At 37.1% G+C, this 17,780-nt stretch overlaps 1 protein-coding gene across 1 annotated transcript in view; it reads right to left on the bottom strand.

Annotated features, from left to right (window-relative positions):
- LRRC7 (leucine rich repeat containing 7) overlaps positions 1-17,780 on the bottom strand; it is a 496,206-nt gene that overhangs the window by 124,919 nt on the left and 353,507 nt on the right. Inside the window, exons 9-11 of the mRNA XM_059899299.1 lie at positions 12,501-12,575; positions 6,055-6,199; positions 1,882-1,954 (exon numbers count right to left, since the gene is read on the bottom strand). Coding sequence (XP_059755282.1) covers positions 1,882-1,954; positions 6,055-6,199; positions 12,501-12,575 — 293 coding nt within the window. The remainder of the gene's footprint in view (positions 1-1,881; positions 1,955-6,054; positions 6,200-12,500; positions 12,576-17,780) is intronic.

Raw genomic sequence — 17,780 nt, 5'->3', positions numbered from 1 at the left:
ACATGTTAATGTATGTAACACATTTTTATAAAAGTAAGTATACTTTCCAAAACAAAAACCTTTAGTGAGAAGAGTGACATTTTTATTTTTGTGAATCTCTTCAATGTTTAGCTTAATAGAAGGCAACTGGATTCTCATATCTGCTTTGTATTCAATTTGTTGTGGTATGTTGTTTTGATTAAGTTATATATAAAAAAGTCCAAACTCACACAGATAGGTAGTTGGAAAAGGGAGGAGTATTTTCATGGTCTTTTTGGATAATTGTGATTATTCTTTGATACTACACCCAAACTCAACAAGTGGCAGTCTTTTTAGGGGATACAGTAATTGCAATGTAGAATCTGAAATACATCAATGAACTTTTCTTACTTTTCATACCAATACATTAAAATCAACTAACCTTTTTGCACTTTGAATGGGTCTGTTTCTCATGTATGATTTTGTAGCTCATGCATTGGTCATTTGGAAAGTGTGGCTTCACTGAGTTGAACAGATTTTCCAAATGTTGACACATTTCATATTACAATATCAACAAATCACATTCATTATTACACCAGTGATCTCACACCAGTGTTATCAGAAAAGGCTTTAAATATTGGGAAGCTGTCAAACTCACAGTGGCAGATACAAATTTTCCAAAATTCTAATTTTTACTTGATAGCTCAAATTTCACTGTTGGCAACAAATTCTGTCAGTTGTTTCCCTTGAAGTGACAAGCTCACTTTGTTCATTTTTGACAAAATTCTACCAAATACTCAAGTCTGAGTAACTACAGTTTGTCAGTCATTCTTCCTCTTTTTAAAATAGACTTTACTTTTATAGCTGTTTTAGGTTCACAGCAAAACTGAGCAGGAGGTAGAGATTTCTCATATACTTCCTCCTGTTTTTTTATTCTGCCTTTTTTTATTGTAATAAAATACAGTCATATAGTCCATTTCTTTAACACTTCCCTCCATGGCTTTATATGAATGTCAAAACATCAAATTGTAGACTTTAAATATATGCAGTTTATTGTACATCAATTATAGCTAATAAATCTGTTTTTTTAAAAAAAGCTAGGCTTTCTCCCCACCACCCCAAGTACACCCAAATCTGTTAAATTATGGATTTATATAATGCTTCACATGAAATGTGGGGCAAGATTCCTATAAAATGGCCTTACATAATGTTAGAATAAAGACAACTTATTGATTTCTCACTTTACACAAGTTGTAAACAAAAGAATTTCAGTGAAACACTGTTAATAACATACATATGTTTCTTAAAGAGCTGTAAATCAAACATTAATGGCAACATAAAATTAGAAATAAATCGCTCTCAAATAAATGGAATATATTTTGTCCTTAAAAGGCAATGATGGCCTTCCACCTTGAAGCTTTTTAAAATGCAAGCTAAAACAGATGCTTATCTCCTTAAAGTCTAAAAATACATTAAGTTTCCACAAATATCAAATTTTACTAACAGTGTAATGGTGACATATACATAATGCAGATCTTATAAAAATTGATTTGATTTTGTAAGACATAAGTGAATTTAGAGCTGCTACTCAGTCAAAAACATCAAATTAATAGTATCTGGAAAATTACAGGCAATGGTATAATTGAAGGTCTGGGTAATCACTTTGCTTATGAAAGAGTGATGGTTAAGTATTTCTTATGATATTATCAATATATAGTTGGGTGTCAATGCAGCGTCTAAATATAAAACTAAATTAAGATAAATTATATACAAATATATAACTAAATAAAATGCGGTCTAAAATGAGTTTACATATGAACAAAATTATTGATATCTCTAGCAGAAAACGTGTGAAAGTAGAAAACTCAATATATTCTTTTGTTTCTGGCTTTAGAGAGACTGGTATGAAACTTTGTCACTTACTTTCCGATTGTATTGGGTAGCATTGTAAGTTGATTGTCATCTACTTTTAGAGTAGTTAGTTTTTTCAACAAACCTAAAACAGAGAAGAAGGTGTATTAATATAGAAGAATAGATTTCTGACAGAAAATACAATATAAAAGGAATCGCTTTTTATGAGCTGTAGCCCTGATCAAACTACTGCCCCTGCTCACCAGTGGAGCCAGAGGAGGGCTGACAGTCTCAACATCACTTGATTGGGTCGCGAGAAATTTTGGGCTGGGTTACAGATGGCTCTGCAAACATGAAACCAGGTTGCAAAGCAGTCTTTAAGAGAATCACAGTTCCTAGGTCTGAAGTAGTGGTGAGAAAATTTCGAGGCAGGATAGGGATTAAGGCCAAAAGATTGATGCAACAGATTTTTTTTGAAGAATGGAGTAGTGGCTCTGACAGTTGACAGAAGCTTCTATAGCTTTAAAGGTTGAAGTGAGTTAGGGCTCCCTTCTTAGTTCCACGTCTGTGGACTTAAGGGAACTTCACTCATTTGTGGTGTGGCTACTGTGTCACTCACATATTCCATCCAAGGGTGTGCCCTTTGGACACATTCTGGAGTTTCTGTAGGAATCTGGTTGTCCTTGGAGTGGAAATAGGCCATCAGCCTCAGCTCTGTTGCTCATGACTTCCTCTTGCAGATAAATACTACATAGCTATATCGTATCTGCTTGGACTCTCTTCTACCCTCAGGAACCAAAGGTACTTTATCCTATTTCTTCCTCAATTCCCCACCTCTTTATCCTATATTCCCAACTCAGATATACTGAAGAGAAAGAAAAAGGAGGCTTTTTTTGCTATGATTTTAGCTACTTATATATAAATATATAATAAGAAGCAATGTATTAAACATTAATATCAAAAACAGCTAATATTTACATGGCATTTACCCTAGATAATAGAATTTTGAAAGCCAAATGGCTGTGCACTCATCATATCTAAGATTATAATAATTATTATATTATTATAGTACCTAACATTGATTGAACATTTACTATGTGCAAGGTACTGTTCTAAGCAATTTTACTTATATTAATTCATTTATTTCTCAAAATAATCCCCTGATGCAGGTACTATTACTTCCCCACTTAAAAGATGATAAAACTGAGGCACAGAGAGATTAAGTAGCTTGTGTAAAGTCACACAGTTAGTAAGGTAGAAAAGCCAGACTTTGAACTCGGGTAGCTTGACTACAAAACCTGTGTCTTTAACCACTAAGTGAATAAGATAAGTTATTTGGGAAAGTAAAAAAATTATATTCTCCTTTACTGAGTTTCTCTGCTATCCAAAGAAGCTGATTATTAAAGCTCTATCTAGAAAATGTAAAGAGCCCCCTTCATTTTCCCTGGAACCAGCACAAGGAAAGGGACTCAGCATACAGGGTTCATTGTTGAATATATCACTCCATTCAAATACCCCACAACTGCAGAATTAAAATAGGTGTAAAGGAAGCAAAGATTTTATTTTAGTTGCTATTTCCCTTTATTAATACTGTGACGTTTCTTGTCTTTTATTCTTTTAAATGTTGGTAGTTCAATAGACGATCCATGCTCAAATAAAGAAGAAAAGATGCAATTTACCATCCAATCAGAATCAACAAATTATTTTAGGACCTTTGAACAGAGTTCCCAGGTATTTCTCTTGACCAAGAAGGAAATTCTTAGAGGAAAGTCAGCCATTCTATGTGTATAATCAGGTACTCTGGCAACTCTGCAGATGTTTAAATGCAATTTTCCCTAAAAGGTCAATAGGGTCCAAAGATAGTTCCAGGAGTAAGCTACTAACAAGTTACTTTCTTAATTTGAGAACCACTCAGATTCTAAGTGAAGATGTTAAATATGTAATACCACCTGCCTGTGCTGGTCTGTTTTATCATCCCAGGATCTAATCTGATATTTTCTATCATCTATACATGCTGCCTTCCCCAGACCAGAAGTCTAATTCCCTAGTCTGCTTTCTTAATGGAAGATATTTTAAACAAATAATCATATCATCTTTTATTTCACTATGTGACATTTTCATTTCCAGAATTTCTAATTGGTTCTTTTTTATAACCACCTTTTCTTAGTCATAGCTCCTGTTTTTGTTTTATAAGTTATTTTTATTTTTACAAATGTTATTCTTCCTTTTATCTATTTGAGGATCTGCACATACTTAAACATTTTTTTTACATTGCTTGATAATTTTGGTTTCCCTTGGGGTAAATTTTCCTATTGTTTGAGTTTTTGGTTGTTGTAACATTAGTTTTCCTTTAAAATTTTTGTTTTCATGCCCATTTGTGAGGGTGAATATTTTTTCCTTACCTATGCTCACCCCTCCCTGTCTGGCACTTTTATGGTTACCTCCACCTGACCCCCAAGTTTCTGGAGTTCAGAACCAGGTCTTATATTAGCAACACAGTACTCTCATTTGATGTGGATATTGCAGATTCAGTCCAAACCAGCTTGTGACGTGCCGTAATTTTCAGCAGTGAATCTGTATCTGTTCTCTCCTTCCACCTTAGCTCTACATATTAGTTGCAGGTTTTTTCAAGTCTCTCTTTGCAGAAAAGGGTTCCTTCCCTGCCTCAGTCCCTGTAAGTCTGTATCCTCCTGGTATGCTTAAGGTCTTTTTTTTTTTTTTTTTTTACTGCAGGAACAATTTATGGCTGCCACTTCTGTTTGTGGTCTGAAGCCCATCAGTCAGGCCTGGGGTCATTTCTGTGTTTCCATTATGTCTCAAATCCGGATATATGTTCATTCTTCTTAAGCAGGGCAAAATTATTTTATTTACTAAATACTTAAGGAGCACTTACCATACACCAGGCATAATTCTTTGTACAGAGGAGGCAGTAATGAACAAAAATATGTTTTTCTAATATAGTTTTTCCATTCTCATTGTGTCTTTGAAGAGGTATGGAGTGGTGATTGAGTAGGAGAGTAAGATATGTATTTTGACCAGATGGTTATCTTGACCAGATGACCATCTCTATCATCTTGACTAGAGGATGCCCTTTTAAACTATTATATTTCCTTACCTTCTACAACACTAAATAGTATTTTCTAAGCTTATCTGGTCATAAGTTTCATCTAGGATATTTAACAAGAATACAGAACAGAGGGCTTATTACACATTTATTGAATCAGAATTTTCACAGAGAGAGCCTGGAAATGTGGAACTGTTTAATAAAGCTCTCAGATAAATCCTAGGGTGGAGTAAGTTGGAGAAACACTGTTATAAAAATATATATTTATATAAATAAAAAAGTCATCAAATCTACAAAGAAAGAAAAGCCAGCCTGTTCTGCTAAAACTAATATTCTCTATTAGCCTGAAAGAACAGTGAAAATGGAAGCAATAAAATATTGAAGAAAAATTTGGGGAACTGTTTTGTCTTCTAGCTTCCCTTCAATCAGGCTACCTAGGTTGTGACTCAATTTTCAGAAGCATTGATAAGTTCCAGAATATACGATACATCTAATTCAGAATGTTAAAAACTACATTCCAAAGTTAAGTAGTTTGATGATTACTCTCCTAGCTGTTTCCTCTCATAAATAATAAGATATACATACAAAAGGTTTACTCATATTTAAATTAGATTCTTTCATTATTTTACTCAGAGAAAAATTTATGACAAAAATAGATTGAGTGGTTAATATATACTAACAGACAAAATATCTGGCCTCATGAATCTTAAATATAAAGGTGAGATGTCTTTTTTGAATAATAGAAATATGAAGATATTTCACATTTATTGTGTTATTCCTAATTACAGTGATGTTACAATAATATTAAAAATAGAATATAGCCACACCGTGGATAGAAGCTACTGTAATTCTATAGTAATAAAAGGAGACATACATGTTTATCGAAGTACTTAAATCTAAGATATATACTCCTTATAATAACATTTTACAACTTAGGAGATCTAAAATTATTTAAAATATATCAATTTAGTAAGATCATTTTAATAGGAGGGTCTTCTTGAGTTTGACAACTACAGTTACCATTTCATTTTAAGATATTGGTAAAATATTTTATCACCTTGAATAATGATCATGCTAATTTATTAATATCATGCTAAGAGTATATACCCTACATCTGTGAACAAACTATAGAAAACACTATATTTGACATAAACATTCATGATGAAATATTACGTTCTCACCTATAGAGTCAGGCAACTGTTGCAACATATTGGATGACAATAAGAGGTCCTCCAGGGCTTCACATCCAGAAATGTCCATGTCAACCGTTTCTATTCTGTTTTTTGACATATCCAGGTATACCAACGTCTTTAACTTCCCTATAGACTTGATGACATTGCATAAACTCAGGGTTAGTTGAGAAACTTTCAGGAAATATTTTAAAGTTGTAAAAACCACAACACTATAAATTAATTTTCAAAGCAAATGCAACAATAACAAGTTTTGGCGAGAATGTGGAGAAACCATAACCCTCATACATTTCTAGGAGGAATGTAAAATTATCCAGCCACTTTGGAAAACAGTTTGGCCATTCCTCAAAATATTAAACATAGAGTTTCCATATGGCCCAGAAATCCCTAGGTACATACTCAAGAATGAAATATATGTCCACAAAGAAACACAAATGTTCAAAGCAGCGTTATTCACAACAGGCAAAAAGTGGAAACAACCCAATGTCCATCAAATGATGAATAGTTAAACAAAATGTGGTATATCCATAAGCTGCAGTATTATTTAGCAATAAAAAGCAATAAAGTAGCGATACATGCTACAAAATGGATGAACCTTGAAACATGCAGCGAAAGATGCCAGTCACGAAAGACCACCTATTGTATGATTCCATTTATATGAATTGTCCAGAATAGGTAAATCTATGGAGTCAGAAAGTAGATAAGGATTGCTAGAGGCTGGAAGGTCAAGAGGAAGGGAGTAACTGCTAATGTTTCTTTCAGTGGTGATGGAAATGTTCAAAATTAGATTGTGGTGATGCCTGTTCAATTATGTGAGTATTTTGAAAACCATTGAACTGTATACTTTAAATGGGTGAATTTTATGATATGTGAATATATCTCCCAACAGAGATAATATGTTAAAAGATAGCAGCAATAATCTCAAAGTTGCTGTAGAATTAAGTAAATTGAAAGAAAGAAAGAAACAAACAAACAAACAAAGAAAGGAAGGAAGGAAGAAAGAAAGAAAGAAAGAAAAAGGAAGGAAGGAAAAGAAAGGAAAAAAGTTGCCACCTAAACAACATATGCTGATATTCTGATTCTTACAATTTCAAATGCATAAGAAAGGTATTAAATCGTGATTTGGGCTTCATCTTATTATGCAGAATCAATTTGTTCATTCAACAGTTCTTTTGGAGGATCTACTATGTACCAGGGCTTTTGTTATATACTGGAGAACAATCATGAATAAGTCAGCTATGTGAGGGAAGAGACTTGTCATGATACAGATAAAGTCTTTAAGGTGCTTATAGCAGTGAAGGAAACTGTCAAATAAATAACTATAATACCCTATGATATGTACAATAAAAAAAGCATGTAGAGAACACCCTAGAAACAAAGGGATGCAAATTGCCTGGAAGGCACTGCTGTCAAGAAAAGGAGAAACTGTACCTGGAAGAGAGAACAGCACAGAGAAGTGTGAGGAAGCGTGGTGTGTTTGAGGGAGAGTGGGAGATTCAACGTCACTGAATACAGTGATGAAATTAAGCATCATAAGAAGCCAGCTGTTAAACAGCCTTGCCTGTCATGTGAGGATTACGTGATCTCTATCTTATAGGCAAGGAGAGCCATTCAAAGCTTTTAAGATGGTGAATGACGTAATCAGATTTGTGTTTTGAAATAATGACTTCAGGGAAGTGTGAAGGGAAGATTCATGACTGGGGTTAGAGTAGATCTGAAAGGATTAGAAGGATTTGGAAGCAGTTTAGCTGAGGAGATGAAAGGGACCTGAGTTAAGGCAGCAGAAGTGAGGATGAAGAGGGGATGGCTCGAGAAAAATTTAGATGTGGAATGATTGGATTAGTAACTGATTACTGAGGACAGGGGAGGAATCAGGTCATACACTGGGCAGGGAGTGAATAGTGATTGTTTAGCTCGGACATGTACTATGGGAATTAGAGCAAGATAAAATTCTTCATTTTCCTTTTCTTTAAGGGCATGATTTGCAAATAAATGTCCCACATATATCTGTGTTCAGTGCGTCATCATCTGCTTGTTGGTCTACCTGTATACAATTTACTATCCTGTCTCTACTTATTTGACAGAGTATAAACACATAAATATTACATAAACAAATTTATTACACAAGCACACACTTGGCACTGTGCTAAGTACTTTATACATATTACTTGACACAATACTTTATATTCTTGCTGCTCAGAACATGTTTTACACAGCAGCAGCACTGGTACAACCTGGGAGTTTGTCAGAAATGTGGAATCCAGACCCACTCCAGACCTATTGAATCAGAATCGGCACTTTGACACACATTAAAGCTTAGAGGTTAAGTAATGTCACACGCTGGTTTCCCTGAGAACTGGAGACAAAGAGAAATTTGTGAGAGAGATTCTTGGGATTAATACCAGGGGAAAGAAAGAGGGAAGGAAGGAAGCAGGATTGGACAGATGAAGGTGGGCTGTGAAGAAGTTGTGAGGAATTCCTCAGCTGACCCTTCAAATAGTATTGAAGTGGGGGGAAGGGTCCAGGCCTTCAGAGTCTTATTTGATTGATCATTGGATGCAGGTCTCCTGGAATAGGGGTGTAACCCTGCACGAGAAAGTTCTCTCAGCTGAGGCAATTCCTGAAGAGGGTGGAGAGCTGCACGCAGCATGCCCAGAGGCTGGGGAGTTCATCCAGGAGGACGGTGCGTGACAGGATATACTACAAGTAACATTCCAAAGTTGCCCCATTAATAAGGGGTGGAGCTAAAATGCAAACTCGGTTTTTATCGGAATTCAGACTGCAAAGCCTACCGATTACATTAGCACTTTCTGACTGACGCCTTAATTAACGCAGCTCATATCTCTAGCCCTGCTCCTCCAGTTCCCCACGTGGGCAGAGGGTGAACACAGTCTTAGAACAGGTGAATAGTTGCTAGGCTCGGAACTGGGTACTCTGGGTGAGTCAGGCCATGGGGCTGAGTTTCTCCTCATGCCTAGAAATATGCTCCTTGGAAAAATACTGTCACTTTACTTATAGCTCTCCACCCCAAGGAACTATTATGTTACCTTAGCTCATCTCTTCTGATGAGCATAGAAAGAATAATATATGTGATTATGTGTCTATGTGTGTGTATATTTCTTTTTTTGTTTCATTACGATGAGAAAAATTTCTTTTCTCTTTGAAGCTTCCTGAATTGCTATCTCCAGCAAACTCAATAAATATTTTGGTGTGAAGTTTCTAAATATCTTTTTTTTTGGAAGCAAAATAACAACTTGGTGTTTATTTTTGTCTTTCTAAACCCTTACTCTCAAACATCTTATAAAAGCAATAGTAGCCTGGAGTGATAAAGGCCTTTGAGGCCCAATGTCTCAGAGTTCTTGAGGATGCTGAATGTTGCTCCAGCATCTTTCTGAACATAGAGGGGCCTACAGATGAGTGGTCGACAACAAATAAAATGTGGAAGCCATCACAAGCAAAAGAAGATATTGGAGTTTGCTGTTTAGTCATATTTTGATTGATTGATCTTAGAGTGATGGCCACAAGACAGAGCTATGTAGCAAACTAATTTTTGATCATTATCTATTTGCTTCTCTGATTTATGAAAAACAGTGGAAAAATGAAAGCCCAGCATTCCAAAAGTATTTAAAAAGTATATTAGCTTAATGTATTTTGGTACATGAACTAAAAATAAAAAGGAACTTGCTTTTTGCCCTGTGTCTTATGACAGCGGTCCCCAACCTTTTTGGCACCAGGGATTGGTTTCGTGGAAGACAATTTTTCCACAGACCGGGGCGGGGGCGGGGGGATGGTTTTGGGATGATTCAAGAGCGTTACATTTATTGCGCACTTTATTTCTATTATTATTACATTGCAATATATAATGAAATAATTATACAGCTCACCATAATGCAGAATCAGTGGGAGCCCAGAGCTTGTTTTCACTTGCCACTCACTAATACGGTTTTGATATGAGTCTGCAAGCAATTGGTTTATTATGGTCTCTGTGCAGTCAAACCTCTCTGCTAATGATAATCTGTATTTGCACCCACTCCCCAGCGCTAGCATCACTGCCTCAGCTCCACCTCAGATCATCAGGCATTAGATTCTCATAAGGAGCATGCAACCTAGATCCCTCGCATGCGCAGCTCACAGTAGGGTTCGTGCCCCTATGAGAATCTAATGTCGCTGCTGATCTGACAGGAGGCGGAGCTCAGGCGGTAATGCGAGTGATGGGGAGCGGCTGTAAATACAGATGAAGCTTCGCTCGCTCACCCACTGACTCACCTCCTGCTGTGTGGCTTGTTTCCTAACAGGCCACGGACCGGTACCGGTCCACGGCCCAGGGGTTGGGGACCTCTGTCTTATAACACTAAATACTTAGGATTAATCATTCTGTGAAACTAACAGACATGGGCTGAAGACTGCATTCAAGATTAGCCTTTCAAAGTCAAGCATTTCTAGTTAATTGCATAACAACTAATTGCCAGCACTGGACATTCAGAAAACCATGCCTGTTTAGGGTAGGGAGGCGTGGGGTATTCCCACAAAGAGCATTACAAAATGTGGAATTCAAGTGTACTAACTAAAGTGAGAAATCCACTTAAACTTGGCAGTATATAATAAAAAATCTACTTTTGAAGCAGAAAAAATTAGGCAGCACTGTTTTACAGAAGATTTAACCACTACTTTTCCATTTAAATAATACACTAACTAAGGAATTAGAGGTCTGAGTTGATTTCCAAGGTTGGATTTTGGGAATGGAGTAACTGTGAAAAGTAAGATGAGCCTAATTCTCATTTATACCTTCTATTGAGTCTATAGCAACAGAATTTTGGAGCATCAGAGTGAACAAAAGCCTCTGGAGCTGGTATGAATTACAGATCCACCATTTACTGGCTGTGTGACCTTGGCCCAGTTACTTACTCTTTCTGTTTCAGTTTCCTCATCTATAACATGGGGTTGGTAATAAATCTGCTTCACAGGGTTGCTATGAGAATTTGGTGAGTCATTTGTAAAATATCTAGAGAGTGCCTAGCCCATGATAAATGCTATGTAAGTGTTTTTGAATAAATGAATACATTGAAGAAGCAGGTATAAACTTTTCCAACTAGACATACATTCTGATTCCTCAATATTTGCATAAGGGATTGATCACTGTCTTACTTGTTGCCCCAGGGTTTGTACATACCTTGAATATGATACAAATCAGTCTCTGCTATGTGTAGTGGAATACAGATTTGTCTCTCATGTTATATGTGAGCCCCTCAAACAAATATATTCAAGGTCATTGAGTATATTATTTTTGTAACCCTGACATTAGCATGGTTTCTAGTTCATAGAGGTATATTTGTAAATGGTTTTTGAATAAATCAATAAATAGAAAACATGCATGCTTTTCTGTTTTGCATTTGCTATGATAGTAGAAATGTATTCCTTTGGTGAGAGGAGAAAGTATTTTTTCCCTAATCTTTTGTCATATTTTCTTCTTTATGTGGTCCCATGCTTGTTCAAAAGAGAATAAGCTTCCTGTTCTTGTTGCTTTTGCAATCATTTAAAAAAACTTTAAATGTTATTTCAAAGAAGGAATAAGTTTGACTTTGGGAATATACATCTAAATCTCAGTGGCTGAAGAACTATTACACAACCAGCTGCCCTGGCTTCTTAGCCCAATGCAAGGAGTTTAGAGTTGGCTTTCACCAGAGACCCTTGTGGTTGTTGTTGTTGTTGTTGGTGTGTGTGTGTGTGTGTGTGTGTGTGTGTGTATGTACATGCTTATATTCAAGTGCATGTGTTATGAGTGGTAAGAAGCAGTGTTTTATGGAAAGCCATTCTCTCACTGGATGAAAAAGGAATGAATAGTCACACTCAGTGAGTTGACTGATAAACCTACTTTTCAGGAGGTATTATTGTATTTTCTGTTAGCTGAGAAGAAAAATCGATTCTAGTTCAACTTTCTATTTTTAACAATTTATGCTCTTTGCCTTTTTCAAAAACTCAAATAGGTTCTATTGGAAATCACCTGAACCAAGAGAGAGGTATTTATTTTGTGCAAGAGCTCTAACAATATGAGCAGAAACCATTACCTAGTTACCTACAAGAAGAAGGTTGATTTTGTAAAACTAAGACTTGGTATTATGTATAGCATTGTTTTTCATTTAACAATATGAATTTTTCAGCTTTTGAAAAACAGTAAATAGGGAAGGAGATGAAAAATATACTCCTAAGAGAGCAAGAAAAATTTTCATACATTTTACACACCTATAACGCTCATAAAAGTTATATGAAATATTAAAAAAACAAATTAGTGAAAAACACTTGATGACAGAACACTCCTAACAAGTGTTTAACTTTGAAATGAAAACACTGGGATTTAAGATGTAAGATTAATCATTATCAGTTACAATTAATATACAACATAGATGCTAGACAACATGGCATAATAAAAACTTACATACCCCAGGTAGCACTTGCAATGCATTATTATCCATCCACAGCTCCCTTAAATTTTGTATTTGATCCATAACTTCAGGCTAGGAGAGGAGTAGGGAGAAAAGAGAGAGGAGAAGAAAACTAAATTAGTTTTTTCTTGTCACAATATAAGATGTAATTTCTTGGATCTGGAACTTTGATTTGGGAATCTAGTGTTAATCCTCTAAGGAATTCCAAGTTTAACAGACCTCTTCCAGCAAAACTGGTAATCCCTGAGGTAGCCAACCTAGAATTTACGTGGAAACAATCAGAACAACAATAATAAAAGTTAAAATCTATTACTCTCCCTTAACACCCTACAATTATCTTTTGTAGTATTTATTATACTCTACTCTGTCTTCTTCAATAGAGTATAAGTTTTTGAAGGGCAGAGTAATGTTTGGTTTTAAACCACTGTATCCTCATATCCCCATTGTTTGCCATGATACTTGGTAAATAGTAGGTTTTTATCATACGTGTGTATTAACACCATACACACAAACATCTCCCCCCCTCGCCCCGCTCCCAGGCATTACATTACCATGATGTGATAATAGTATAAACCCACTCGTTTCTTATCTTTTCATTTACTCAACAAATAATTAGTTGTTGAATTGTCAGGATGCCTACTATGTGAAACACACAGTGCAGGATCCACAGTTATTCAAACTCAGTTCCTGCCTGGAAGTAGCTGATGATCTAATTGGGGAGACAAATGCATATAAATAACTAAAACACAAGGCATCATATGGGAGAAAAGAATAATGTAGAGAAGTTCAGAGAAAAAAAGAGAGATAATATAATCAAGGTGTAACCTACAGTGCATAATGAAACACTTTAACTCCCTAACTAGAAGCTGTCTCTAACTTCTATCTCCTGGGCAGCAGACTATATAGAGAAGATAGAGGTTGCTATTGCTGCCAGCATCATTTCTTGATTTATGATGACCTCTTGCTGTTTTCTTTTCAGAAATCATCCCCTACCTCACTCTAAGGCCACTTGCTTCCCTTGAAGTTGAATCCTTTTTACCACTTCAGGGAACTGACAAAGGCCTAAGCTAATTAGTGCATTATATTCACCTGGCCACAGGGTTGGGCTCAAGGATCCATTCAGAGCAGATAAGAAGAAATGGTTCTCTGACTGGGACTTCTGGGGAAAAGACACTTGCTCTTGCCTGCTGGATTTGAAACTGGAAGGGTACAGCCCTGGGGGCTTCAGGCATGAGGAAAGGGGGAAAGCCAGTTTGAGTTAAAAGATGGATCCTGATGACATCATATAAGCCTAGAATTAAGCCACATCCGAAGTCAGATTTTTTTGTCTCTTCCAACTGAAAAAATTATCACTGAAAGAAGATACAACCATAGTTTAATAAAATTTGAGACCTAATTAGGAAAGCCAATGTATTTGATAGAATACTTGTGGAAAAGAATGGAATTGTATCAATGTTACTATTAGACTATTGATAATTGTGGGTCAGTACAATATACTTCAGAGACTTCCAGGACTACTTTGGCAATAGTCTCTGATGACTTTAGCCTGCAGTTGCAGTGGAACGTGGTACTATTCCTGGGAGAAGTTTCATTTATAACAAACGTCAAAACTTAAAGTTACGACAGGGAAAAAAAGGACTGCATGAGTAAGTGCGGGGGTATACTTTGTGTAGGAAATATTCCGCTGTCACTTAGATCATAGGGAACAGGCAGTGAACTACTCCATCTCTGTACTGGAAAACATCAGTCACATGATGCAGTTTTTCTAAGCCCAGGCATCATGCAGACTTTAGGAGAAGAGAAAGAGTTGCATACCTGATAAGTTCAACACAACTTTTATGTATGTGATAAGATGGAGATTAGTGTATAAACTTGAAACAATGAGCCTTATTCAGGATGGACTAGATTGTGCTGTGGTAACAAATTTATCCTAAAATCTCAGTGTCTTAACACAACAGAATTACTTCTTACTCTCACTATATGTCCCATGTGGTTTTCTGCCCCCATGATCTTGTGTTACCTGCAAATCAAGACTTCCAGAAGAGCCAAAGCAGGAAAGACTATGGAAAACTAGCCACTGCTCTTAAAGATCTCACGCTGGAAGTGACACTTATCACTTCTGCTTATAGCTCATTATCCAGAACTGTTTATATGGCCGGGACCTAAGTTTAGGGAAGGCTGGGAAATGTAGGAGGAATTCATGGAATATTTGGTGAACACTACTGCCCCTGCCACACAGTGACACCATATGAAAAAAGAATGACAAGAAGGAATATATAGTACTTTCATAATTTAGTTATCCCTTCATTCAGTAAGTACTTATTAAACAGCTTCTAAGTTCCAGGCACTGCACTAGAGTCATAATGCATGGTATGGTCTCTGCCTTCAAGAAACCCATGGTCTATTTCTTGAGCAAACATACAAAGAACAAATACATGACATTATGGGAATATAAAGAAGGGGGTACCTATATGCTTTAGTATTGAGGGAAACTAGACATGGATTCATGGGGCTGAGATGTGAAGGAGCTGGTCAGAAGAGAGGAGAGGAGAGGAGACACATTTTAGCCAGAAGCAGAGTGGTGAGAAACAGCATGGTGTAGGAATGGTAACAACAGGCAGTTTGCTTTACAGGATTGTCAAGTTTAAAACGGAGTAAGTAGCAGAAAATGAGGCTAACAAAAGAAGGTACGGGTCTGTGAAGGCCTCATGTTTTGTTAGGGAGATGGGACTTTATCTTATGTTCTAGAAGCAGAAAAACTTTCTAATGGAAAGTGATTTTGGCAGATCAATGTTTTATATGTATCACTCTATCCTGGTGGAAAAAGGAAACAAAGAAACCAGAAAAGCTTATTAGGACTAGTAATAAAAGAGATAATGAGGAATAAAGAGAAGTTGGATTCAGAAAATGTTTAGAAGATGCATGTCCCCCAGTTTCCCAGTACTTAGTAGTGCCACCAATGGAGGTGCAGAAGGAGGTAGGAGCAGATTTATGAAAGAGACTGAATTTAGTTTTGATCATGATTAGCCTCAGGTTCCTGTGAGACACAGGTGGAGATGTCCAGAAATCAGGCGGTTTTTAAAATCTGAAGCTTAAGGAATAGGTCTGTGCTAAGGTTGTACGACTTAGGCATTTTGTGGAAATAGAAACCCATGTGGATGAGCTCCCTACGGGGAATGTGAAGGGACTCAGAGGTGCAGGTGACCGAGGAACGAGCCCTGTGGAACGCTAACACTTGAGAGCTGAAAACAAGTGTTGCTGGCAAAGCCCATTAACAATTCCCAAGAAATAAAAATAGGATCTTGGTAATAAAATAAATGCTAACCTTTTTTTCCTTCGTACTTCGTCTAGCTTCACTTGCTCATAGGGTGCCGGGTGCAGAGGCCTTGCCCCCCGCACTTCAGACCAGAGTTCCTGGTGCAAAACAGCTGCGCCCAACACCTCAGCTCTAGGCCGTGTGCAGAAGTGCTGAGCACGATACCAAAATCCAAGATGGCGGCAGTGGGCCGTGTGCAGAGACGCTGTACATGGCACTGCGATCTGGAGTGATCGCCGGGAACAGCACAGCTGACCCAGACCCAGGAGAACTCTGCCCCTGCCCTGCTGAGGAGACCCCAATGAAGCAGCCCAGCCCACAGCCCGTGGGGGAGGACTTGTGCTCTAGGGCACGAGCTCGCACCTCTCCGTTCTCTGATCAAAGAATAAAGCTTTCCTTTGCTTCGGAACCGAACTCAGTCTCATTCTATTGGCACAAGCAACACCAAGCAGAAGGACCCTTGTTTGGGGCCAGACTCGAAAGGATCAGTAACAGAAGGGCAAACTACAGGAGAAGGCAAGAAGAAATGGAGTCCAGAGCAGTAAAGGGTTATTAAAGTCCAATGAACAGAATTGTGTTAAGAATAAGTAAGTGAACAAGAGTATCATACACTAGAGAAGTGTCCTGTAAAATAAGAGATGAAGATGTCCACTCAATTTTGGAAATAGTAGCATGCTGGTAACCTTACTGATAGCCATTTCATGTGATAGCTGTATTATAGTGGGTTGAAGATAAATGAGGCAAATAAATGGGGACAATACAGATAGAATATTCTATGTAAAGTTTGGATGAGAGGTGAGGAGAGAAGTTGTGGGGCTAGGTAGAAATTGAGGAAGTTGAGAAAAAAGAAAACTGATAGGAAGACACTAGCAAAGAGGAACAGATTAAGGACAGACAAAATGGTATAAAATTAATGGAGTAAATTCCAAGAGGTGACAAAAAAGATGGGATTGATAGCACAAAAAGAGGGTCTGCCCTTGAATAGAAGTGAGACACCTCATTTACTGAGACTCAGGGGAAGGTAGTAAGGTTGATGTGGTTGTAGGTGGGCATGGTGGGGGAAGGCTGGAAGTTGAGAGAGCATGTCTGAAGGTCTCAAATTCTCTTAATGAAGTAATGAGCAAGGTAATCTCTTGAGCTGGCAGGGCAAGAATTTTCTATACGAAGAGCACTTGGGGAGAATGGTTCATACTGGAATCGTTGGAGGGGAATCAAAGAGGAAATTAAGGGCAATCAAAAGAGTTCTATCAATGATAACTATTTTAACTTTTTGGGGAGTCAGGTGGGAAACTGACAGTCTAGGAAAAAACAGAAGAAATAGGAGATTTCAGGTTTCCATGAGGTCAAAGAGGAGTATAGTAGGAGTGACAGATTGAGAGAAGTAGAAGGATAAAGAATTAGAATGAGAGAGCAAAAGTTCAGAGTTTAAGATTTCTGAAGTAGTTCCAGGCAAAGAAAAAACTCACGCTGTAACCCTGGGTAGTATGACATCTTGGTGTGGGTGGGCAGGGGAGGAAGCTGTGGGAACATAAGGTCTTGCATGATCTCTAAGGATTTGGGTAACCTTTGGTGGACTGCATAGTTTGCTCCCTTGGCTGTGTTACACAAAGTGGCAGATAAAACTGATCAATTATACCTCTAAAATACCTCTCACACGGGGTTCTACTGGGGACCCTAGGCATCTAAGACAACTAGGAGAGAGATTTCTGATGCTAACCTATATTTCTACTTTATTTCAAAAGTTCTCATTTAATTTATTTAATAATATAATAAGGTAATAAGAGTCCTACTTTACAGATGAAGAATCTGATAATCATTCTCTGGGGAAAATAAGAATAGTTTGATGAGGGTTGCATAACTGCAGCTGGGATTATTACTCAAGTCTCCTGGCTCCAAAAATGACATCATCCTATAGCTTAAGACTGAAATTCTGAAGTAATGAAGAATGCTGGTGATCACAA

The sequence above is a fragment of the Balaenoptera ricei genome, chromosome 1 (genome assembly GCF_028023285.1).
Source record: "Balaenoptera ricei isolate mBalRic1 chromosome 1, mBalRic1.hap2, whole genome shotgun sequence".
NCBI classification, from domain to species: Eukaryota; Metazoa; Chordata; class Mammalia; order Artiodactyla; family Balaenopteridae; genus Balaenoptera; species Balaenoptera ricei.
This window is presented reverse-complemented; position numbering and strand designations above follow the sequence as displayed.